At 33.2% G+C, this 26,670-nt stretch overlaps 1 protein-coding gene across 1 annotated transcript in view; it reads left to right on the top strand.

Moving 5' to 3' along the window:
- Positions 1 to 26,670, top strand: part of RyR (Ryanodine receptor) — a 252,525-nt gene that overhangs the window by 157,544 nt on the left and 68,311 nt on the right. Inside the window, exons 66-74 of the mRNA XM_068355236.1 lie at positions 7,800 to 7,893; positions 8,090 to 8,255; positions 8,791 to 8,882; positions 10,571 to 10,750; positions 11,207 to 11,438; positions 16,099 to 16,286; positions 18,932 to 19,148; positions 19,288 to 19,358; positions 21,126 to 21,191. Coding sequence (XP_068211337.1) covers positions 7,800 to 7,893; positions 8,090 to 8,255; positions 8,791 to 8,882; positions 10,571 to 10,750; positions 11,207 to 11,438; positions 16,099 to 16,286; positions 18,932 to 19,148; positions 19,288 to 19,358; positions 21,126 to 21,191 — 1,306 coding nt within the window. The remainder of the gene's footprint in view (positions 1 to 7,799; positions 7,894 to 8,089; positions 8,256 to 8,790; positions 8,883 to 10,570; positions 10,751 to 11,206; positions 11,439 to 16,098; positions 16,287 to 18,931; positions 19,149 to 19,287; positions 19,359 to 21,125; positions 21,192 to 26,670) is intronic.

The following is a 26,670-nucleotide window of genomic DNA, read 5'->3' as shown; positions in this document are numbered from 1 at the left end:
GTTATTAGCTTATGTTGATTTAAATTTAATTACTTTTCATGGAGCAGCTGAAGATTATTTGGAATAACAGTTTCTTTACACTACTTAAAAACAATTCAAACCAATTTATTCATGATTTTCTCTCAAGATGTTTTTAAAATATATTTAATAGAAGGAAATGTTCAGATACTTGAGCAGTTGTAAAGAGCATTATTCTAAAAGTGTTTTTTTTATTTTAATCAGATGAATGTGTTTTAGTTATTTACAGTGCAGTGTATTGTACTAAATGCACAGTGCTTTTGTAGTTTGATTAATCTTAATTGCATGGGGGTCTTTATTCCAATGGTTTTCAGATTCATTGAGTTGTGAATTTTTATAAGCCATATTTTATTTCTCCTAGGTTACTGGAATATTTCTCTGGAGGGAAACCAGAAAATTATTTCCAGATGAAAAGATGATATCACTTTGAAATTAATTTCAGAGAAGTCTGAGACTGCTGGAATTGTCTTTTTTCATTATTATGGCTGTTAAATACCTTTCACTTATTAACTTTTCATTTATATGGCAGTACTGTATTTGCATAACATAAAATTGCAACTTTGAATACATACTATAAATTGATAGGTAGTTGTTCAATATATTTCGCATTGAGTGTGTTATTTCAGTGTAATATTACCACACTAACATCTGATATGTTTGATTATCTGGGGAAGTACAACTCATTCAGACTTATTCTGTAGATTTAGTTCTTTTTCATTGTTTCTTTGACATTTAGAGAACTCTCTTGGAGTGAAAGGTGGCTTGCAAAAAAGCAGTGTCTGCTTACATGTAGTATTTACAGAATTTAGTCATCTACTGCCTTTTAGGTAGAATACAGACCAATTTATGTTACATTTTACACTGGATCATATATACTGTAGATCATTCATGCAAGAAACTGTTTTAAAGTTATACTTTCCCAGTAACCTCACCCGCAGTTTTTGATTACCGTAGTGCCTACTTGGCATCAACCTAGCTACATAGTAGAGATCATTTTTCCTACTGTATAGAGAAAGATTTAAAATAACTTGATCCAGAAGACACGTCTTCCTTTAGATACAGTATATTCATTAATGACCAAGCTTGTTCATATTTATTCTCAGACTTACTTTCTGGAATCATTGCTTTGGGAAAAGTTAAATGACCTATAAATGATACTGAATGATGTAAAGCTAGATCATTGCAGTACTATACTTTGAGGCTTGGGATACTGTACTCATAACCCTGAAACGTCCCTATGCTAAATCATATGAATAAATGATCTCTGCATTGTTAGGTTGATAAATTATAGTGTTGCCCTGAAATATTTGTAGCTCAACACTAGGCCCTTATTTTCAGCGGTTCCACTCTATTGCCATCATTTGGTCATTTGGCCATGCGTTTCTAAGTGACATTCAATTGTACAGTACAATTATTTAAAAAAATACATATGTAACTAGTATTGGATAGGTATGGGATTGTTGATGTGTCAATTTTTAAATCCATTCATTAATGAAACAAGATATTCCATCTAAGGTCATTAATTTGGTAGAGTTTTACTGAGATTTGAGTGGGTAACTTTGTTATGTTTTGCCCAAATTTAACTCGTCAGTTTAATGTAATATGGTCTTAGTGTTAGCATGATCATTGGTGGCACAGAGTTTGTGAATTTTGGCTGAGAATAAGTGGTCTAGTGTTATGGTAACAGTGATACCGACTAACAGCTGATGGTGGGTTGGCACAGGCCTGCACACCCCCTGCCTCCCGCTCTGGTTGGCGCAAACTGCTCTCATTTGCTCGCAAGCGTGCTGCCATTGCCTGCCTTCGTTCCGTGCCCTTCTATAACATCCGAAGGTAATGTGGCGTAGGCAATTTGCTCATCTCATTTATTTTGTTGATATTTGTCCCTTTGTGAAATTTGAGTGCCATTGTCTTATATACGAGGATTTTTTATGGGATTCTCAAATGTTGATGTAAAGAAAAATTTTTATTCCTAATTTTTTCCCTGTAATCCATACCCTTTCATGTGAGATTCAGGAATTAGTTTAGTAGTTTTCCATGGCATTGTCAGTCCTTTTCATTGCTAATTGCATATTCTTGCACATATCTTTTATAGACCTTTGCATTTTGTATTTATATTTTTCTAATTCGTCTGCAATAGGATCATCATTCATTTAAATGCATGGTATTAGATTGTCATGGTCTTCATTTACTTGCAATTTTACTGCTAGCTTCTTCCTTTGTCCTTATTCAACAAATGCAGAAGATTTTTCACACTTCCTCTTCACTGTACCTGGCTACTTGTTATTATTCTTGGAACATCTAGGTTGACATCTTTTATTATGACATGTCCAAATTAAGCATCTTCCTTATGATTTAAATGATACCTTCTGCTACTTTGTCTCTTTAATTGTACTTCTTTATGAATGATTAAATTAATATTAATCTTCATCACGCATTTGAACAGTAATTTGAACAAATATTTTAAAACATTTTATAGGCCATTTAAAACTTTCCAAGTTATTGGTTTTTCTAAGTTTTCATGATTTTTACTGGTAAAAGTCTTATCCTCATGTATCACTGATGCCATTCTGTCCTTCATTTCTTCTTTTTGCATGGGGATCAAGTATGTTTATACAATACTGTACATCACCCTGAAATATGCCCTTTAATTATTCATGCTTTAGCCTGATACCTTGTGTGAATATCCTTTTGAATTCCTTATTTTTCTCACAGGATTTTGGTATCCCTTTTCCTCTGGTAATCTTAGCAAATGGTATTTCTGCTTTTAAATGTTATTGGTGAAATTATTAACTTCAGAGCTAAACATGAAGCTTAACTACTGTAGTTTTCTTCAAAAAAAAGAAATGAAAACGGTTTGAAAACTAGATATTCTTTGCTAGTTGTAACAGGTAGTTTCTGTTATGTATTGAAAATTTTCCACTTCTTTTTTCTCTGTTCTTAAACTGTGACTGTAAGTTTGTTGATATAAGGATTCCCGTTTTCCATAGTAATAATTTAAATAATTTACATTTTTTGCACTACGACTTACAACAAATTTTTATTTCATTAGCGATTAAAACCCCCAATTTAATTATCTAATTTTATGCTCAATGAAAAAATTACAGAGCTGGAAAGCAGATTAGCACAGGTACCATTCAGAATCCCCCATATTATATTGTTCCTTGTATATTTGTTCTGCTTCTTTCCATCTGTCCTGGTATTCCCCTCATTACACTGATCCTTGGTGTCAAAGAACTATCCATGGAATAAAATAACAGACTCAACCTTTGAATTGTTATTCGGGTAAATGCTTTTTTGAATATCAGTACTTTATGAATATCAGTTGCAGCTTTGCTTTTTTTTGTTTTTAGTTAATTTTAGTTTCATTTATTTTTCTTTTAATGTTTTTGTTTTTCAAGTTTTGCTGTTGGGTGAATTTTTTATATTTTCTGCTTTTTGTGCCTTGAATAGTTGAAGATTTATTGGAGTGAATATAGTTAGTGGAAATTATCAGATAAATTTAATTTCATGTGAATTCGTGATCATTCATTTTATATCTTATTTTAAGATATAGTAATGCCTATGGCATTTTTATAGAAATTATTTTATGAAGTTTTTCATGCATTCATAGGCATTTGGATTTGTTTTGTCATTGCAAGGAAATATATTTTTATATATATGTATGTATATAAAGTACAATAATATATATATATATATATATATATATATATATATATGCATATATATATATATATATATATATAGATAGATATATATATATATATATATATATATATATATATATATATATGTATATATATATATATATATATATATATATATCTATATACATATATATATATATATGTATATAGATATACATATATATATATAGATATATATATATATGTATATATATATATATGTATATATGTATATATATATATATATATATATATATATATATATATAGATATATATATATATATATATATATATATATGTATATATATATGTATATATGTATATATATATATATATATATATATATATATATATATATATATATATATATATATATTATGTATGTATGTATGTATGTATATTTTTTTCTTTTAAATAAGCCACAAATACCATCTAATATAAAATTTGCTCTGCTATGGGGTCTCACCCTTAGGGCAATTTCTTTAATAATATTTCTTCTCTGCCATGGACTAATATATATGACTGATAAAAATAATGATAAACATTAGACTTATAAGGCCAAGTGGTCTAAACAGTCTGATATTTATCTATATTGCTATTAGTCATTGGTTTTAGCTCATGGCAGGGTAGAAATATTCATCACTAAAAGAGTTTTGCGTATAGGTTTGAGATCCCATACTATAGGGTATTTTTGGTTGGAGAGAAAAATTAGACAGGAATGCAGCTGAGGCTGACAAAGCTATGAATTCAGGAAGTGGCTATGGTGTAAGACTCGCTCATAGAATTGATAATGAAATCTCTACTGGGGCAAAGAAGAACCATATACCCTTCAAAAAGAGATATGGATCTGTTATAACAACTGAAGATGAAGAAAGACAAAGTTGCATGGAACACTTTAGTGCGGTTATGAATAGGAGATACAAAGGGAATAATTTGATTGATATACCTGAGGCCAATGAAGACATTGATGTGCCCATGAATGAATTCAGTGTGTTTGAAGTCGAAACTATCATTAAAAAACTAAAGAGATGGAAAGCCCTCGGATAAGACGGAATAACTGCTGAGATGATACTAGCTGAAAATGAAGTGACCCCCAGAATACTTACAAGGTTATTTTGTAGAATGTGGCATGAAGAGGCAAAACCTGATGAATGGGAGTTAGGAGTATTGGTGAAAATGGCCAAAAAAAGGAGAGACCTGATTGATTGCAGTAATTAATAAGGCATCAGACTTATGTCAGTTATGAAATTATATAGTATGCTTGTTCTAAAGAGACTAGAAAGAAAGATCAATGAAAAGCTGAGAGGTGAACAAGCAGGATTTAGAAAAGGTAGAAGATGTACTGACCAAATTTTCATTTCAAGACATATTGTACAGCAACATGTAGAATATAGAATCCACTTTTGATGGCATTCATGGACTATGAAAAAGCCTTTGATAGTGCGCACTGGCCATATTTGTGGCGAGTCCTGCATTCTCATGGAATTCTTTTTGAATACATGAATTTGATTAAGTCTGTTCATGAGCATAGCAAGTGCAAAGTTATGTTAGTGGAGTCCTATCAAATGAATTTCCAGTGAACAGTGGAGCACTCCAGGGAATGTGTTGTCACATCTGTTGTTCATCCTCTTCATGGATTTTGTAATGAGTAGAACAGTTAGAGAAGGATTAGACTGTATTGGTAATAGCTGACCCATAGTATTCTGATGAGGCTGTCCCCATTTGCAGAACACCAAAGGATTTGCATTGCTTGCTTACCAAAATGCATTTCCCACGAGGCATGGAATGCAAGCAAAACAGCTGTTGTTATCCGAATCAGTTGTTCATAACAAAACAGCTGTTTTTCATTTGGTTGTTTATAGCTGTATGCGTTACTAACAGTACTTTTATCATTCATTCTCATTTGCCTTCTTAACCTATTGAACTAGAAGTTGTGATAAAGAGATGGATAAATAAAGGTTAGTTTATCATACTGCAGTTGGGTCTCAAAAAAAAGAACATGCGTGATACACGAGATACTTGATAAAATAGTTTTTTTATGAGGGAAAATTTGGTGCTTGCACAATATGCAAGATTACAAGCATTACACAAGTATATGCTCTATTACTTTAATTTACTTTATTAATTTTTACACCCAAAAATGACTATTAAGAAAAATATTAAACTTGCCTGCCTAATGAAACCCACGATATGAAGAGGAGTACGATAATTGAAATTGATTTACACACCCACACACACACATACATATACTGTATATATATATATACATATATATATATATATATATATATATATATATATATATATATATATATATATATTATGTATATAACTACTTTAGTATATGTAAAAGCTAATTTATCATCTGGAAAGTTAAATTCTCCTATTCTTTGAATTAATTATCTGCCAAGGGGACATAAATGCAATACCTACAAACACATATATATTTATATATTCCTTTAGAAAAAAGATACTTTATTTGATAACGTAAAGAAAACTATGTGGATGATACATACTGTATACATGTATGTACCCACACACCATAAGGTGCATATGTAAAATAATAATTTTTTTTCCATTATTTTATTTCTGGATGCAGTTTTGAAATTCATTGAATTAGTGGTGTTATCAACTATCGTCGGCGCCCACTCGTGTCCGAGTATTGGGTTCTGTCGTTAGCCATCAGCCTCCTATCTATCTATCTATCTATCTATCCTATCTATCTATCTAGTGTTAGATATCAACTACAGTGTATCAAAATAGCTGCAATGAAGTGTTTTCATTGCCCTTTCACAATTTTTAAACCAAAAACAGAAAAACTCTGCTCTAATGGAAAAAATTTATTAGCTGAATCGATAGTCTTAATATTTAAAAGTTTTTAATTTAATAAATAAATTTGATGGAGATGTATTCTTATTCATATTGATAAGAAAATATGGCCCTTTTGATGTTTTTGAACACTATTTAGATTTTTGTAGACACAAAGGTAATTCAAACAGCTAGAGTCTGATTTTACAGTTAAAGATGAATATTTATATTTAAAAGTATGCTTGAGCTGTGAGACAACTTGGTTTGAAAGTCTTTGCTTGAAAAGAGAAATGAAGGTGAAAGGGAGCGAGTTAAAAGATAAAACATTTGTATTTTAGTTTGAATACAGTATAATTTCTTTGCATCATGGTATATCCATCACAATATTGAAGAATCGTTGGTGTTCTATAGGCGTGTCACCATCTTCAAGGAGTTTTTTTATGACACTAACTAGGATGAAAGACAAATTGTTCCCTGTAGAAAGTGCTCTAACAAATCATCATTATTATATTGGAGTGAAAAAAGATTGTAATTTTTTGGAAGAATGATAATATACTTACATGATCTGTATCAGATATGTTTTATCTGTAAATAAACTCTGTTTTTATAATTTAGAAAATAATATACATAGGTCTAGTTGTATTTGGAAAAAACAAGCCAAAGTATGCTCACATTTTATAACTATAATTGTCCTGTTTTATAGACTTTGATATTTGGTGGAAATCAAGTTACATCAGTACAGTATCATTATGAAGATTTGTTACAACAGTTTGTATAATTATTACTTAGAATTCACTTCCAATAATCTTCAGCATTGTCTTGGCTTTTTGTAGTTTCTCTATGACCATCTGGATTTTGTTTGCTTGCAAATATAGTTTTTCTTTGACCTTGTGTATAAAGGTTTGTAGTCATGTGAAACAGATGCCAAATATATAATTTCTTCAAAGATATTTTAGGAACTAGATATGGCTGGCTCTTTTACGCCAATCGACCTGTAATAGTCTTCAGCGTATTCTGTCTACATATTTCACTATCAACTGTCATTACATGTGCATTTATGCTTCATAGCACTGCTATTGTTTGACAATTTTTGTGTTTTGTAGCCACTAGTCGGAGTTAGATGAATAACTAGACAGTGCACTTATTGTAATTTAGTTAGACTTGCAATTAATATCTCTCAGGCTTTCTTAGAGAGTCAGCGGGTGAGGGCAGATAGAATTACTACCACCTACTAACGGGCACATCAGTTTAACCTGGCTTTTTTTTCAAACCAACATATCATACAGGCATCGTGCTGTCAACTTGTTCTTAAGGACCTACCGGGAGTTTTGGCTTTCTGACGAGAATATTGGACAAGAAGTTGTCATTGAGGATTTGACGGTGAGTTACTTCAGATTTTTATTGTATATAAGAACTTACTAGCATTGTATTCTGATTTTTAAGTAATATTTGATATTGCTTGATTATGTAAAACAAAGGAAACTGGAAATGACATGTTTACTCTATATACATGCTATACATGCTATACAGTAGTGTATTGTATGGATTTTTTACTATGATTTTATCTCCTTTACAGCAATCCTTTGAGGAAGCTGAAAGTAAGAAGAAAGAAGCGGAAGAGGATGAAGGCAAACCTGATCAGCTTACCCAACTTGTGACCACCTTCAGCAGAAAAGCCACAACTGAACACTCAGGAGTTTTAGCAGATGATCCGCTGTACATGGCATATGCTGAAATCATGGGTAAAGATATTGATGATGAGTGCAACAGTAGAATAAGACAAGTATTGTTATTGTTAAATTTTCAAAGTAATGAAAGAAGAATACCAAACCATTAAACTATGCCAGGGTTATACTATCAAAAGGTTATACTGTACAAGCTTTATAAATAGTCATCTATCTATTGTAGTTGTAGAAAGTAAGAACGATTCCTGTTAAAGCTGAGAAGATTAAACTAAATCAATTTTAAAGATCATAGGCTTATGAATTATACAGAAAATGTAATCAATCAGTGTACAGTATATACTGTACTTTTGAAGTACAAACTGTTGCAATGTTTTTTATCATTATGGTAAAATTTTTATGAAATTGGAATAAGGATTTGGTTATTAGTTGAATAAATAAGTTTCAGTTCATTGTTACTCTCATTCAAGTATAATTTATATCTTAGGTAGAATCGTTTTGATGATCAAGACTTTCTTTACAGTTTAGTGCTTTTAAGTATTCTTTGTGGCAACACCATTACTATTTTGGATATATTATATGCTTTTTTCACCAGCTAAGTCATGTGGAGAAGAGGAAGAAGAAGGTGGAGATGAAGAAGGAGGTGAAGAAGAAGGAGGAAATGAAGATCCTGCAGCTTCAATTAATGTACGTATTTCTTTAAAATTATAAGAATTTCATGTCAAAAAACACTTGGGATCAGTTAAGGATACTGTACTGTTATTAAAGAAATAATGTGTTAATTTGCATTTATAAAGTTTCATGGAAGTTTTTTCTCTAAATTTCTCGTATATGGAACTATAAGTCCGCTACAGAGATCAATATAGGAAGTTATTGCCACCAATTAACTCATCAGGCATTGTACTAAAAGTATTTATGTTCATTTCTGTTTTATACATTCCCTTTGTTCTATGCCCAATTGCCAGTTCAACTTCTAATTTTCACAGATTCCAATTATGACCAACATTTTAGAAATAATTCCTTGACCCATTAATGTTTGAGCCCTGAAATTCACCTTTGTGCTGGTTGAACTTATTTATATTGATAGCAGTTCAAAGTATTCTAACCAAAATAGTCTCTCTGTTTTACCAATTGTAAATTGCATTGGTGTAATTATGAATTACACTATTTATCACAGTATAATGACTTTGTGAAACTTGAAAAACTGAATGAATTGTGGGTAACTTATGAATTACATATAGACCTTGCTGAACTTCTTTAATTATTTGATTATATAGCTCCATTCAGTGTGCCCTACACATTAGAATAAATGATTTGAAATGATGTAAAGAGATGAAGAAAGAAAAGTGTAAGAAGTATAATTATTTTTTATTACACGTCTTCTGGATGGGAGGTTGATGTACACGTTTTTTATTCATAAAAAGTTGGAAAATAGAGGGTAATCATCAAATAAAGATATTGTACTTTGTCTAATAAACTTTTAAGATTGAGCCCATTAAAACCCTAGCAGTTTTTTAAAGGATTGTATATTAATTTACTGTGGGGATAATTAGCACTGAACTAATGTGAAGGAACAGTTCATGACTAGCTTCAAATCTATTTCTGCACTCCCTCCGCTATTTTGAAAAGGAATTCCATGTACTTGAAGCAAAGATCTTCAGTACGCCATATAATAGGCTTTATAGGAGGTAGTGCAAAATTGACTGATATATTACTTTGAATGTTACTGGTTAAAATATTTGGTGATACAATTCTAATTCAGTTTTTATTCTGATGGAGGAAGCTCTTTGTAAAAATTATGAATTCTTCCCGTTGACCTTTCCTTTGTATCTTTGTATACATGCTCCCCACCGTGGTCGATCACGGACCATGGAGGATCTTATGGTATGTGATGATGGATTGCATGTACTAAATGATCTGGTGTAACTTGGGATTTGATATTTCTATTTGTTACCTTTAGTTATGCTGCTTAATAGTAATAATGCATAATTTTCAAAACTATTTTTTAGCAATTTTAGATTCTTACAATACATGAGGGTAAGGTTTTCATCTAGCTGAAAATAGTAATCAAACATTTTTCCTACTCGGAAATTTTATTGTAAAGTTATTCTATCAGAAGGTTATTATTGTATTTAAGATTTATTATAAACTCACCAGGATACTTATTTTTCTACACCTTTATGATAAATTTTACATCTATGCTGACTATTTTTTCATACTTTCTTCATCAATAAGTAGCAAAACAAGTATATAAGGTTCTAATATTTTTTTCATTATATTTCTCAAAATACTCTACTAAAATATTAAAATCAAACATAGATATTAGGTATTTTTTTAATATATAAATGAGTACATAAAGGTCATCTTTGTTATAGGAGCAAGAATTGGAAAAGCAAAAGTTACTGTTCCATCAAGCTCGTCTTTCCAACCGTGGTGTGGCAGAGATGGTCCTCCTTCATGTCTCTGCGTCCAGAGGTCAGCCAGGTGATATGGTGATGAGGACACTTCTACTGGGTATATCCATTCTGAGAGGAGGCAATGTCGACATTCAGGCTGTGAGTACAAACGAATGTAAATGTGTTGCACCAAGATAAAAGTTATAATTGAATTCTTCTCAGTTTGATATAGTATTGTACTAAAGAACAAAATATTCTGTGTAGTTCTTAAGAGAAAAGTAAAGATATTCAACTAGATTATTAAGTATTATATGGTATGTAGGATCTCATATCTGTTGGGACAATTTTTCTTATTCAACTAGATTATTAAGTATTATATGGTATGTAGGATCTCATATCTGTTGGGACAATTTTTCTTAAAAGTGCTGTAGTTGTATTTTATAAGAATTTTTCTTATATTTCTTATAAATGTTATTAACCTTTACTAATAGATCAAGCCCATGATCTGGTTTGCCAGTTTGAGTATACAGTATTATTAATTCCTAACAGTAGTTTATTTAAAAGAGTATATATATACTGAATATCCCAAACTGATATTATCACTTTTTTCATCAGACTATGCTAAACTACCTGAAGGAAAAGAAAGATGCTTCATTCTTCTTATCCATTGCTGGTTTAATGAACTCATGCTCAGTGCTGGATCTTGACGCCTTTGAGAGAAACACTAAAGCTGAAGGCCTTGGTGTTGGTGCTGATGGATGTGCTGGAGAGAAGAACATGCACGATGCTGAATTTACATGTGCCCTTTTCAGGTTCATCCAACTCACCTGTGAAGGTCACAATCTTGGTATGTTTTCAAATTTGAGATTTTTTTAGTTTTATGTATTGATCTTTTGTGTGTATCAAGTAAAGTAAAGCAATATTATAGTGGTATTATTACCTTTGATGCTAAAGCCAAGACATATTCCTGCATCCTAATAAAGTTTATCAGTCAGTAAGGCAGCATAAAAGTTTAGTTTGAATATTTTAGGATGCCTTTCAAGTGACAAAAACTTGTATTTCTGGTCTAGCGGTAATTTTGTATTCATTGTATAATTATAAACCCGATGATCATACTTGAATTTGAAAATTTACCTTCATTTATTACTGTTGACTTTTATGTTTATTTAGCTCTTATGTTTAATTTACAAGTATTTCTATGAACCTCCTCTTATCTTCATATTTCATCTCTTGTGAAGCTCGATTTATATGGACGTTTACCTTCAAAAACTGAAAAAGTCCTATATTCATTCCTTCCAATAGAATTGGACGTCTAGTATACTGTAATATTGAGACTATCTAGTGGCTAATGGCAATACTGTAACTATGGCTAGGGGACGTAGTGTTATCTCTTGTTTTCCAGTCTCTAAGTCATTCTTGAGATATCAAGTCAGCGTTTGTTGCCCAGTCCCCAGATTATAGCATTATTTACAATTTTAGTGATTTATGAGATATCTTCTCCAGATTTGTTAGTAATTACAGCGTAAATTGTTCAAGAAAATCATTTCTGGGCTATCATGATCTACTTTGTTATATCTTTGTGCTTTGTGCCAGAGGTAGTATTGTGATTTAGAAAATTGTTGTGAGGAATGCAAGACTTTACTTTTTCTTGTATGGAAAAATATGTTTCAATGGTTACTAACCAAATTAAAGGTTCAAAGCAAAACGAAAACCAACTTTTGATTTTGGGTAAAATCCGAAGAAGACTCGACTACTGTACTTGTATAATAGAGGGGATGATAACGATAATGCCACTCCAGCCATTAGCAAGTGTAGCTGCTTCAAAAGTTCTTATAATCTTTAATGAAATTTAAGAAGGCCAGTGAGTCTTAAAGTAAAACAAGTTGTGTACCCTAGCCTAACTCCTCTAGTTTTTCTCTGGAGTTCTGGTGCACCAGGCATAAAGGGTTTTATTGGTGCATCATAGACTCAAGATCCTCTCTTAGTGCCTTGAATTTATGTATACTTTAAAGCCTCCTGCTGCAAAACCCTTACATTCCCGCAATTCGGTCGACTTTTAGACCACTAGATTCCCGGGTAGAAAACAGAGCATGTAGCTTGGATCCTAATATCTCTCTGCTCACAGAAATAAATGCTCTTAAACAACCACTTATTTCATATATGAATGGCATGCTTAGAAAAAAATGTGCCGGTATTAAATAAATCTATAAAAGTTTCAGCAAAAACTGGTCAGTTGTATCAAGTTTTGGATAGGAGTATACATAAGTCTCACACAGGCTTAATTGCTAGCACATCGGGAGTTTGCTCTAACAGGGTAAATGTGGATGCTAGTACCTCAATTGCCAAAATGAATTCCTTGACAAATGAGTAGGCAAAGGTTCCCGTACAAAGTATACAAACGGAAAGACCAGAAAGTAATCTTAGAAAATCTTTCAGAACGGGAAGGTGGAAATTAAGAAAAGAGGAAGAGCCAGATTCTTATGAGATATTTCCTTTTCAGTCATTAAGAAAACTTATATTTGAAAGGTATTCAATTAAGTTGCTCAAGTTCTCATGCCTCTTACTCTTCGAAGTCATTAAAAGCAGTTACATTTAAGATGACTTATGCCTGCAATTTTATCAGATTTTGAATAGGACCAATAATTTTTTATCTTGAATGCTTGCAGTGAATCTACCCTACACAGAATAAGGATCTACCTACAGTAAGCTTGAGGGAAAGTGCCGCTTTTCTCCTTTTAATGGGGGTGAAAGATTTTGCTAAAATCGCCATTTCTGCTGAGTAAGGAACTCTAGTAGCTTATCTACCTAGCAGTATTAGATTCTGCAGTAAGGGGTTTGAGAAAGGAGTTGTGATGAAGTTGTAGATTCTTTATCTACGGATGATTTAGAGCCTGAAGATGAGGCGGCTTTACTTGGGGTTCCTTATAGACTTCACTCTTTCCTTGGAAGTACTGTATCCCTTCGACGTATCTAACCAAGGTGTATGCTATGGAATTGGGCAGTTTGTGTCCCCCATGAATGCCTTGGTTATCACAAAGATAGTTGAGGCTTTGATATGCTCCCTCAAAGGTGAGCCCAATCAAGATGCTACCATTCCATGGAGTTTTTGCCCTTGGTCCTCTCCCTTTCCATCCCAACCTGTGGATCGGGTGGTGGCTAGACCCTCTGATTATTTAAATGGCTAGGTATTCAATGAAATATGTTAAAAGCCACCCTAAACCTGCCAACAGCATCTCAGCAATTTTAAGCAATTTCAGATTCTTTCTTTCCAACCACTTCTCCAGATGGCAAGTGGAGAGGGTCTTGAAGTGGAGGTCTTTGGCCTTCTTCATTTAGCCCCAACAGTTGGCCAGTGTTAAAGACCAGGCTGAAATACTTCAATTGTGTGTGGAAAGGAGTGGCTCAGAAAGGTTATTGAGACATTCAGGCTCAGTTGCCCAGGTGGTGCAAAAGAATTCTCAGGCCATGGACCACATCAAATGTCCATTTCATGTCGGTGTTTTTGGTCCCTACCCCGATTTCCATTGTCCTTCATACAAAAGTAACCCAGTCGAGTTGAGGAGGTCATTCAGAGGAGACCTATGTGTAAGAGTTCACACCATTTCACATAAATGTGTAGGAACTGATGGCAGTTTTCCTGATGCTGAAGAGACAGTCTAAGAAGGAACTCTTGATATCAAGATTTTCTTAGATAACTAGCCGGCAATCTTTTCCCTCAGAAGGTGGGAGATCCTGCTTCAGAATTCTCAGTGCTGTGATTCTTCTCATTATGTAGTAGCAGGTACCTTGTCCAGACAGACGACAGAGTCCTGCATATTAAATGGACCTTGGATCAGAGCTCTTTTCAAGAGGTCCTACAGTTAGGTCCAGGTCTCTAAGTAGACCTGTTTTTAATAAGAAAAAAAAGTTTCGTCTATATGCAGTTCTGAATATGGATTCTCAGGCAGTGGCAAGAAATGTCTTGAATCAGGATTGGAACAGCTGGTGGTCATTGATTTATGGTTCCTCTTGAGTTTGATTTTAAGGGCTTCAAATATCCTTCAGGACTTTTTAGGGACAGCTATGCTAGTAGCTCCACTTTGACCAAACATCCCATGTTATCCACTACCCCAGCTTATGATACTGAGGTTACACCCAGTTTGGTTGGCACAGCTGTATCATAAAGTAAATGGTCAGATTGTCTTTGCTTCCTCAAGTCTGATGCAGAATCTACACACTTAGTCTTTTCTCCCATATATGTTGAAGGGAATTCTCATCTTACGGCATGACATATTTGATGAGCTGCATTAGGTCTCATCGACGAGACAATACTAATCAATGTGGAAGGTATGGATGGGATTTCTTATAAATAGGTTGCCATGTCACATAATCCTAGACTTCTGGGCTTCCTTTTTAGTCCACCTTTTTGAGGATAGGAAGCTAAGTCATTAACAATTTTGTAATACAAATTGGCATTGACAGAACCTCTTAAGTGGGCCTTTGGCATGGATTTAGATTGTCATGTTTTATAAGATTACCCAGTCTTTTACTTTACATCAAGCATCTCCACCTGCCGTATCTTGGTCTCTGGGTAGGGTACTGGGGTTTTTGGCAATTTTGGATAAATCTTCCATATCCTTTAAAGAATTTTCACAAAGATTAATAATTTTGATTGCTTTAGCCTCAGGAGTACTAGTCAGTGAGCTGGTTGCCTTTCGGAAAGAGAAGGAGTTTATTACCATCATTCTGTGTGGTTTCATAATCCTAACCCAAGTCCTCCTGTTTTTAGCTTTATATTACAGCTCTAGAGTTGGGAAATGGTAACCTCTGTCTGGTGTCTACCCTGCAATTATATTGGCAGAGATCCACGTGTTCAGAAAATACTTTGCTCCAAAATACCCTTACCAACAAGTACTTTTCAACAGGATTTAACTGTATTCTGTTTGTGCAGGTAGCTTTTTTTACATATGTAGGGATGGTTGTCGGTGATAACGTGTCATCGATAGCCAAACAATTTCAGAATTGGTGATGCTGTGTCGAGTTCAATAGTGCCTGAACTCATGTCGTATCAGATCCCCTGTTCTAGTCTTTTATAGGAAAGTTCTTGGAGACCACATACCACCTCTCCATAAATAAGTTTTTCCTTTGATGAAACCACTTTTTTCGATACTCAATTGTTGTTCATATGCATATACACCCTTCTCTTCACTGACTATTGGGATCAAAAGGACAGGAATGAGCTTTGACATTGAGAATGAAAGACAAAATATGGTTATTGACATTAGCCGCTAGATTATCTATTTACATTTGTTCCTGAATTATTTTTATTGATTGTGAATTTTTTATTTCTTGACCACCTTCAGTGATCTTAATATTTTATTCATATTGTAACATATCTAACCAGAGCATTAAGATGTTGATGTACAATACGTCGTACGAAAAACATTCCCGGGATGAAGAAATTTTTAGTATTGAATGTGTGGTTCCATACTTTTTAAATTTTATTTCACTGGTAATTTCTCTTCCAGATTGGCAGAACTACCTGAGGACACAAGCTGGAAATACAACCACTGTCAATGTTATCAATTGTACTGTTGACTATTTGTTGCGTCTTCAGGAATCTATTATGGACTTCTACTGGCATTATTCATCAAAGGAGATCATTGATCCTGCAGGAAAATCAAACTTCTTTAAGGCTATTGGTGTAGCCAGTCAGGTTAGTAGCTGTCTATCCACAGTTTCATGGATAGTTTTCATGCATTGGTTAAGACATGTTCATATAAATTACAAATTACTTTTACGCCATATTTGACAGGAAGATCAGGTGATGCGTTGCTGGTTTTAAAAAGTGAAGTTAGAAATTATTTTTGCTCTTACGTGACATACAAATCATCGTCCTTGTTAATGGGTAACTTAATGAGTATAGGAAAGGGATATCTGATGTTCCTCAGGGTAGTGTTCTGGGCCCATTACTTTTCATACCATATACAGTACGTATATGTAGCTTGACTTAGAAAACAAGCTCATTGCATATGAAGATGATGCTGCTGTCATTGCCTCAGTTCTATCTCCTGAATGTAAATCTGAAGTTGCTGAATCCCTTAATGGAGATCTACCTAAAATTAGTGTGTGGTGCAAATTAGGGGGCATGAATATAAACCCTAACAAACTGGAGTATAATTGTAAGTAGGTCAAAGAAAGTGGCTCCTCAACATCCAGGTCTCTGCATTGATAATGTTCCTTTAAAAAATTTTCAAGATTTTCGGTGATCAATCTATTCTTGAGAAATTTTTTCTTACATTCTGCCTTGTTTTGAGTATTGTTCTCCTGTCTGATTTTCACTTTCTGAATCTCCTCTTAATCTGAATCTCCTCTTAATTTGTTGGACAAAAGCTTGCCGTTTTTTAAATTTCCTATTCCTGCTCAAGGTATTAATCTCTGGCACCATCGTTCAGTTAGTTCTTTATTCATGTTGCATAATATTTTTCATAATTCTCAGCATTCTTTGCATTAGGATCTTCCCAGATGATACCATCCTGTACGTATTACTAGTTATGTGGTAAATTCTACCAGTCTTGCCTTCTCCATCATAAGGCTCAGTACTACACAGTATTCTAGTTTTATTCCGGCTGTGACCAGATTGTGGAATGATCTTGATCAGGCATTTGAATCGGTGGAACTTCAGAAGTTCAAACTTGCAGCGAATGTTTTCATGTTGAATAGACTGACATAAGTCTCCATAGTATATATATGACATATCTATTTTACCATTGTTACTAATCGTAAGATATTTTATATTCACTATTCATTACTTCTCATGTAGTTTTTTTATTTCCTTTATTTACTCTCTGGGATATTTTTCCCTATTGGAGTTCTGTGCTTATAGCATTCAGCTTTTCCACCTAGGGTTATAGCTTAGCTAGCAATAATAATAATAATAGTAATAATAATACAGTAATAATAATAATGATAATGATAATAATAATAATAATAATAATAATAATAATAGTAATAATAATAATAATCATAATAGATAGATTGTTTCAGCATGAGCTGGAGGCTGTCATTAGCATTGTTTAACAAATGCTTAAACTACTTGTGGAGAGTGCGACCAAGAGGCCCCACCCGCCTAACCAGTATGAAAGCTTCTGAGAGGTGGAAGGAGCTCCTTAGTTTGGTACCAGGGCATATTGTCAAATTTGGAACCTGTTGGGGCACGACCCCATGTTTGAGCCCTTCTTTTTCTCCTATCTACATGAAGCTTTGAGTAACACGGAGAGATGTTTTTGTGTCCTGTGAGGGCTCTCCCTTGCTATCTGAAGAAGACTAGATACCTCAGACCCGAGTGTCAGCAACTCTTCCTTAGCATTGGCAGAACCAAGAAATAGGTGTCTAGAACACGATATCTTTTAGACTTCATGAGTCGATTGGTAATGGTATGCCTCAACTGGTGAGAAGGTCAAGCCCCCAGCTAGGATTGGAATTTATGAAGTCAGGGCTAGGGCCCACCCTTGCCTTCAAGAGGAATCTTGCAGTCGGCCAGATGTTGAAGGTTGGGGGTCTATGCACTAGACCGTCTTTCCTACCTTTACTCTACATGAGTACTCCAAAGTCCCTTGATGCCTTTGTGCTTGGTCTTGTGATGGCTGCTCAAATGTTTCAGTAGCAACCCTAGATCCCTTGTAAAATGGTAAACATGTTGTTTATGGTAACAGATAAATGTAAGCCTGGAATGGAGGCAGAAAGACTAGCTCTTTATCTCCAGTCTTTCTGGCCCTCTTTTAGGGACAAAGCAGTTGAAGCATTACTTGATATATCTGACATAATGCTGGTAATCTAATCTTCAGAGTGTCATTATTTCTAACCATGAGAAGTTCTCCCCCATCCTCCCTAGACAACAGGGAAGGTGGTGAAATATATTGTGCATCATCCTGTTGATCATCATACACCAGATATATTATACTGGACTGCTATCCCCTTTGGGAGAAGGGATCCCTCTTTTGACCATGAACCAATCCTCTTGAATAAGCCAGGCAGTATCAGCGTATTCATCCAAATGATAGACAGATAGGAGGTCGCTGGAGTCATCTCCTTCGCTCACATATGCAACTGGGTTGATTGACATTTGCAGGGAAGAAAAGAACCATCCAGTTTGGTTCTAGGGGGACATCTGACCCACCAAGCAGTGAGTCCCCTATTTAAAGGACAATGGTTCGTATTTATGAAACATAAAACCTTATTTTAGGATTTACAGTATTTGCCTGTATTTGGTAATTTAGTAGATTGCGTTTGATATGGCTAATTTATTAAGGATAATAACATTGAGAATTTAACTTAATGACCATTTTTTCTAATTTTCAGGTCTTCAACACCCTCACTGAGGTTATTCAAGGTCCTTGTGTGGGTAACCAGCAAACCTTAGCTCACTCTAGGTTATGGGATGCTGTAGGAGGTTTCCTCTTCTTGTTTGCCCACATGCAAGATAAACTGAGCAAGCACTCATGTCAGGTGGATCTCTTGAAAGAACTTCTTAATCTCCAGAAAGATATGGTCATCATGATGCTTTCTATGCTTGAGGGTTAGTCTTTCTATATCAGAATCAGTAAGAAATCATTGACAAATTAATTGATGTCAAACATGCTATTAAATAAGGGAAGATAAAAGTAAGTGTCTTTGTTTAGTACAAAGTTTGAAAGTGCTCTTTTATTTTTCTTCAGGTAATGTTGTAAATGGCACCATTGGTAAACAGATGGTTGACACCCTTGTGGAAAGTGCATCCAATGTTGAGGTAAGGATCATAAATACAACTGTTCAGAGCTGTTTCTTTTAATGAGGGAGAAAGTATCCATATTAAATGATTTGATATTACTGATTAACTCTGAAAAAAATTATACAGTACTGTTTTGAGTAATAAGTGGAATATTTATTAGTTCATTTAACCTTTATTGAAGGATTTTATGTTGAAAGTTTAGAAAAAAAAAAATTTAATTTAGAAATTTCTCAGTAGGTTCCTTTGACTTTTAGCTGCTACATTAGGTATTATTCTCCTTTCCTAATGCTAATGACTATATAGCCCTTAAATTCTATAGAAACTATTGACGAGTAAATAAAAAAATCTAAGCATGATGTACTTTGGTTATTTTCTACAATTACTGTAAATTGGGTAGGTGAATTCATATTTTCTACAATTACTGTAGAATTGATAGGTAAATTCAAAACCTATGAGATAGGTTGTTATAAGCATATTCATTTGCAGCTGTATCCTGATTAGAAGTGGTAAGTTATCTAAGATATTGTAGACATGCTACATTTGTTTTATGATTATTGTAAGTTGCCATATCTTTTATCACTGACTAGATTATATAGCTATATCATGAATTAGTGTGCTAAAGGTCAGTGTGGATAGCTAAGGCATAGAAAGGGTCTTTGAACTTCACAGAGATTTACAATTACATAGTGTATTTGCCTTTTGGTTCCAATAATCTTAAATTCATTTACTATGTTCGTCATATTAATAATATTTTTGTTGCTGTAACTATTTGTTGCGTTCATACTCCCAATTAAATATATATATATATATATATATATATATATATATATATATACTACCTTTCTTAAGACTTATTATGTTGCTTTAAATATAAAGTAGGATGGAAATACAGGAAAATTGTATATGTACTGTATATGGTGTACAAAGTATATTAAATTATTGGTATATGCCAGAGGCTGAGCTACAGTTCTCTTCATATGAGTGATACTTATTGAAAATTGCCCATTTCTTAATTTTTTCAGCTACAAGCTTGGATACTAATTGTCAGTCCATTTCTTTTTGGAATTAGTTCATTTTTTAATGTAGCTTGGTTCTCTTGACACTGAAAAATGGATGGTAATTTTTAATAAAATATGAATACTTTGTCATAGATGATCATAGTTTTGCACTGTGTAGCAGAACTTGTTGGTAGTCATAACAAATTGTTTTTAGTCATAAAAAAACTTACTTTGAATATTAAGCTATGAGTAAGGTTCATTATGAATTGCATAATATACACTTGTTTTATTGAATGCATTATTTTTATACTGTATTTACTTCCAGTACATTATAAAAAAGTTTTAAAGTTTTCACTTCTTTAGGGCAAGAAATTGGCAAAACTTTTATTTTTTAAAGTGTTGTAGCTGTTTGTTGTAAGCGCTAGAAACCTTTGAAATAGAAGGCGACTGCATTTCAGAGGAGAATCATTTAAATTTCATATATCTAACTTTTATCTTACTGACATATTGTTTCCATTGCTGATACAGTAGGTAAAAAGAGAAAGTCTTGAAATAAGTAGCACTTTCCCTCTGCATCAACTGCTTTTCAAAAAAATTATTTTCAGTTTCAAAGATGCAATTTTTAAAAAAAATTTTCCTCTCAAATGATAGTGCTGCTTCTATTAAATGCATACTACTCAAGTCTGTAGATTATCAGTGGACTCCTTTTTCAGGTGAACATTGCTCAGATTCCAGAAAATAATGCCATCCTGTTCTTTCTCTTTTTTTTATATATCACCAAAAACAGATGATAGTTCGTTTCTTCAACCTTTTCTTGAGGCTCAAGGAGGTCACTTCATCAACATCATTCCAGGTAGTTTGGGGACTCTTCCTCAACACCTTATCACTACTACTACTACTACAAAAGAGCTCTCGAGACCATTGCATCTTCAGCAGTTATCACCAGCACATACCAACTCAAACACTTCTTATGTATTCCTTCAACCAAGTCGATCTTGTCAATACTTTTACCTTAATCCTCTTAAGACAAAATGCCAATTCATATTTTTTATGTCCTACCTACAATTTCCTTTTGACGATCACCTACAGACTTGTAGTATAGTTTTGTTTCCACCGCCATGAAGGCAAAACATTGAAATGGGTTGAAAAATGCAGTGTTTATATCACAAGCGAAAAACAATTTACCAAAAGCAATGCTAGCCAAATCCAGATAGCAGCCTTTGGTCAGTACTTTACTAACTGTTTCCAAGTACAAATTAAATGTTGGGGTTGGGGCTCTTTACTTTCTCCCGAGGTATAAAAATTACTTTGAGGGAAAAAAGCTTTTTTACCATGATGTATAGTGCTGAACATTATTACTAATTCAAAATTCTATTTTTTGTATTAAAGCCTTTGTTCATAACACAGTCTGCTGTTGTTGGATAGTCTAGGGCTGTACTTATAATTATTGTATATGGTTGCTTGTCAAACACAGAAAATTTGACCAAAGTTCTTTGTTTGGTAATTCTTGCTAGTGTTTTAATTTATTTTCTACAGTATGTGTTATTGACATTCAAACTATAGTATTCAGCAAACATGTTTTCTGAGTCTTCATGGCAAAAAGTTTAAACATTACTTTGCTGCTAATGTTTATTTGTGATCATAATTGAAAAGGAAAAGTTTTTCTAAGTACAAATTTTTTTTCTGTTCAGCCTTTTTTGTTCTGTTTTTTACATCCTCAAGAGATACACCCACACTTTGGATGTAATTCCATTTATAAATGTAAGCTGGGGAAGCAAAACATAGACAGTGTATTCTTCAGCATATAGTTCCCCCAGTCTAAAAAAGAAGACTTGGACACTTCTTCAGACAGTGTACCTTTCTCTGTCGGGTTTGGGTATTGGTGGCATAACTGTTTCTTGGAACAGTGGTCTCAGGGGAATAAAAGGCCAATTTTTTTTCCTATTTTAAATGATACTGCAACCATTTAAAACCATATACCTCTCACGCAACCTTGGCCAAAAGAGAGCCTGGGCACCGCTTATGTCCTAATCTTTGAGTGTCCCTCGCTCTGACCCAGCCCGGGTGTCTGTTCCACAGTCAGCTTAGACCCCCTTTGCGCTCTCCTGCTATATTCCTCCGTGGTTTGACTTTGTCCCTGGCTTATGGTGTTTTTTAGACTTGCTTGTTTATTACCATATCTTTGTATTATCTTTTATAGTGTCAGCCCTCTCGAGTAAGTTTTTTTTCTCTAATTTTTTCTTCATTTTTGTTAGTCTCTTTTGCCCCATCTTGCATCCTCCTCCTCAATTTCCATTTTTATCCAAATTGTTCGAAATCTTCCATACCACACATAATCTTCGATTATCTATGAGCCCAAGAGACACATTATTACTTCGACTCTCCAGCAGACACTATCTACTGTTATGGCTAGATGCAGCTACAGGCCAACTAGAAGCAGTAGAACCGGCACCCGGCGCACAGCAGTAATGCCATTGAATTCAAATGTATTCAGTTTCAGTGTATCTATCTTCTTTGATTAATTTATCTGTTTTGGTTTGTTTAGGAGAGCAAGAAACACAAAATTTTTCGTCAATTTTTGTAACCAAAGATTCTCAAGCAAAAAATGTGCAAAGTTCAAAGGTTGCTCAAAATCTCTTAAAGTTTGAATTGTTACTGAATACAATTGATAATTCATTGGCCAAGCACAATTTCATAATTTTCCATAAATAATATAGCTAACCAATTTTTAGGGAAAGATTATTCTTATGTGTTTGTTTTTCCATTTTTTTCACATTTCTAGCTGATTCTGAGGTACTTCGATATGTTCCTCAAACTAAGGGACCTCACCAGTTCAACTACTTTCCAGGTTTGTAACCCCCCATCCCTCCCTTCCCCTGACCTTCTTTCCTGTTGTAAGGTTTGTATAAGCATATACAATCTACATATTTCAAGATAATTCTTGATCAATTCTGTCAATATCGAACAATCCCCCTATTTCAAAATTACTCTCCTCATTAAAAGTTTTCTCTTGGGTAGTATAGATTAGCTTGATCATATTTCCCATATAACTATTCTTTAGTATTTAGCTTAGTTTTGGTAACTTGTAACTGGTACCTTTCACTTATGAAAGAATTAAAGGCTGTTGTAAATAGACTTATATATTATAAATACTCTACAAATGTTTTATCTAATTATATACTTTTTTTTCTCAACATTTATAAAAATTTATAATTTGTAAAAGTGCAGTAATTATAGTGCACATTATTAAAGCTTCTCTTGTAAAGGAATGGAAATGAATGTTGATCATTACTTGCTAGGGAAAATCATAGCAAAACTGTGTAATGAGTTGTTTGTCTGTAAAATATTACTCTTGAACCTTTATTTATTAAGAGTAATAAAGCATTAAGAAAAAACTCTCAAAACCAACTTGAAATGAACACACAGAAAAAGAGCAAATACAAATATATATATATGTATATTGAGACGTTCCTTCGAGCACCCCCAAAGTTCACCCACTGAGACCCTCTAGATTGTGTATTTTATGTTCCAGAATACATTTAATGGAATGCTTGTTTTGATTGGTGCAGGTCAAGAAATTTGTTGGTAACTACGACTAATTTAGATAATATTGTGAATTTTTTCATTCATTTCCTCTTTTATGAAAATAGTGTGTCCATATCAGTTATTAATGGTTATAGATCCATGACTGATACTGTACTTTATCTAGGATTAGATTTATTCCTTTTTGATTGGAAAACATCCAGTAATAGGATTTTTGGGGGGAATCTATATGTATTGGAATATTCTAAAAGATCAGATTTTGAGCCTTTGGAAGCTCTGGCTATAAATATTTGCTTATTGACATTATTGTCAGCTAAATGCATTAATGAATTAAAAGTTCTTTCATATAAGTTAGGTTAGAAAGCACATAAGATTACCTAGACTATTTTACCTGCATTCCAAACTAAGATTGCCTTTTAAACAAAATTACAGGCATTAGTGGCTACTGTTCCTAATTTATTATTGGGAGCTGAATTTGTTAATCACCTTATGTCAAAAAAAAAAAAAAAAAAAAAAAAATGTCCTATCTGGTTAAAAGATTGACCATAGAGGCTCACAAGGAGTTACATCCAAGTCAGATGAAAGACTTGAAAGCTTTGGTGCATGATAATCAAATTGGTATTTGCTAAGCATTATCTTAGGGAATCCTAGATTTATTATCAAAATTACTGGGTCTTAGGTGCCATAGTAGCTGCTGGGATGTGGTTTAATGAAAGTTGGATTCTTAAATTTTATTAATGGGTGAATTTATTTGGTCTTGATTTTTTATTTTCTATTTTAAATACACAGTGTTGGGTAAAATTTATAGATAAATAGTATATAATGAAGAGTATTTAGAAACACAATCTGGAATATAGAGTTACAACATTAGTTGTGACAGTTTGGTACCGAGTCACTAGACCAACAGGTTGGTCTAGTGTATAGAATGAATTAGATTTCATATCTTTCTTCATAACCCACCTCCGTGGGAGAGGGCAAATCAGCAATGTGAACATCAGAAGAAATTCTTAGCAGTAAACAGAATCTTAATAATAGTAACTATTATTTATATACTCTCTGATGTTTCCTACACATGCCCACCCTTCTCCCCACTGACTATTAATGCCATTAGTCACTGATAAGATGCAGTTGCTCGGAAACTATAAACTACTAAAATGGGAATTCATGGTCAGAAGTGTCTTGTATATCTGGTAGTTATCAGCTCAAGATTACTATAATGAAAAATTTAAAACTCCTTCATAAGTTGAGAGCCAGCTACAAGTAACAATCATCAGAACTTGAAAAAAATTGAAAATAAGGTTATTAGATAGCATTATTGGTAAAGGACCTAAAAATTCATACGACAATCTCACATTACATTCCATGACTATCAGTCTCTTATTTGATACCTATTGAATCCATTCCAATTGAAAAAATATATCGGTTAAATCCCATATACCTCCCATCCCCCCCTATGCAATTTGCTCTGAAGTACCCAGGTATTTTAACTGGTGATTGTGATATACATCATAATGTGGCCATACCCCAAGAATGTAAATCTCTTGATGTATCATAATATATCCAATAAAATACCCTTGGGATTCAACCCTGCTTTTTATGAATAATTACGCATGTTGTAATGTTTCATGATTTTATTTTATATAGTATCAGGGAACTGCATAAAAGTTTGTGTTTGCGTACTTGTTGAAATATAAGTAGGAATCTTTCCGTAATATGTGCTTATGAATATGTAAATGTAAAATTAATTCTTTGAATCATGTAGGAATCTTGTATTCAAAACGTAGCTAATATTAACTTTTAGAACTATTTCGCATGTATGGAGGTTTTGCCTAGCATATTCTTATCCATAATTTGAATTAGTTAATCGCCAAGCCAATTCTATTGCTTGATAACCCGACGAGTGAAATTTGTAGCCTAATATGTTCAAAGTATTATCCAACAAAATTTTGTTGCTCTTAGTAATGCAACTGAATGTTTACTGCAACTAGAACAGTGGTTCTTACTTAGAAATTTTAGTATCACTTTATTTGGCAATCATTGGAAAATATAAAGTGAAGTCAGACTTTAGAAATGTTGGTGTTCCATCTTTTACTCACAGTATTTCAGTTCGTGCAGATCTTAATTTCTTTAGACTTTTTCTGCCTTTATAATCATACAGAACTTGTAAAAAGAATTTGACAATATTTAGATATTGCGTAAATCTTACTGGATGCCATAAATTCCGTTCTTACTGTATTCATTTTTTTTAATAAAACTAGAAGTAAAAACTGTGATTTAGGGAAAACAATATGAATACAGTATTTTATTGGCTTAAGTTGACTCAAATTAAATAGATTTTGAGTGCTTGACCAGATTGTTGTTCAAATGTCCATTAAATGAAAGTTGAATTGTTTTTTTAGGTTATCAAATAGTATATGAATGTGCGTTTTGAAGTCAAAATATTGTATCACATTTTCAAGACCATTAATTTTTTGCAATAAAAAATGAGCAGATAAAGACTAGACATTATTTATCTGCCTACCTGGAAGTAAGGTTTTAGTGTATTGATCAGATAATGTATAGTAATTCTTACTTTACTGTATGTACTGTACTATGGAACTACAGATGGATTTGAGATTTTACCAGTTGCTGTTATATTTATATATTGGTACAGTATTTGTATTGTAATACATGTTATTTGTATAAATGTTCAGTTTTATGAAACTGTGTTTAATGAGTGTGTAATACAGTATGCATGTTTACTTTTAGCATATTTCTGTAGTAATAGCAAAGAAAGCAGACAAATGGTA

This window comes from Palaemon carinicauda, chromosome 31 (genome assembly GCF_036898095.1).
Source record: "Palaemon carinicauda isolate YSFRI2023 chromosome 31, ASM3689809v2, whole genome shotgun sequence".
NCBI classification, from domain to species: domain Eukaryota; kingdom Metazoa; phylum Arthropoda; class Malacostraca; order Decapoda; family Palaemonidae; genus Palaemon; species Palaemon carinicauda.
This window is presented reverse-complemented; position numbering and strand designations above follow the sequence as displayed.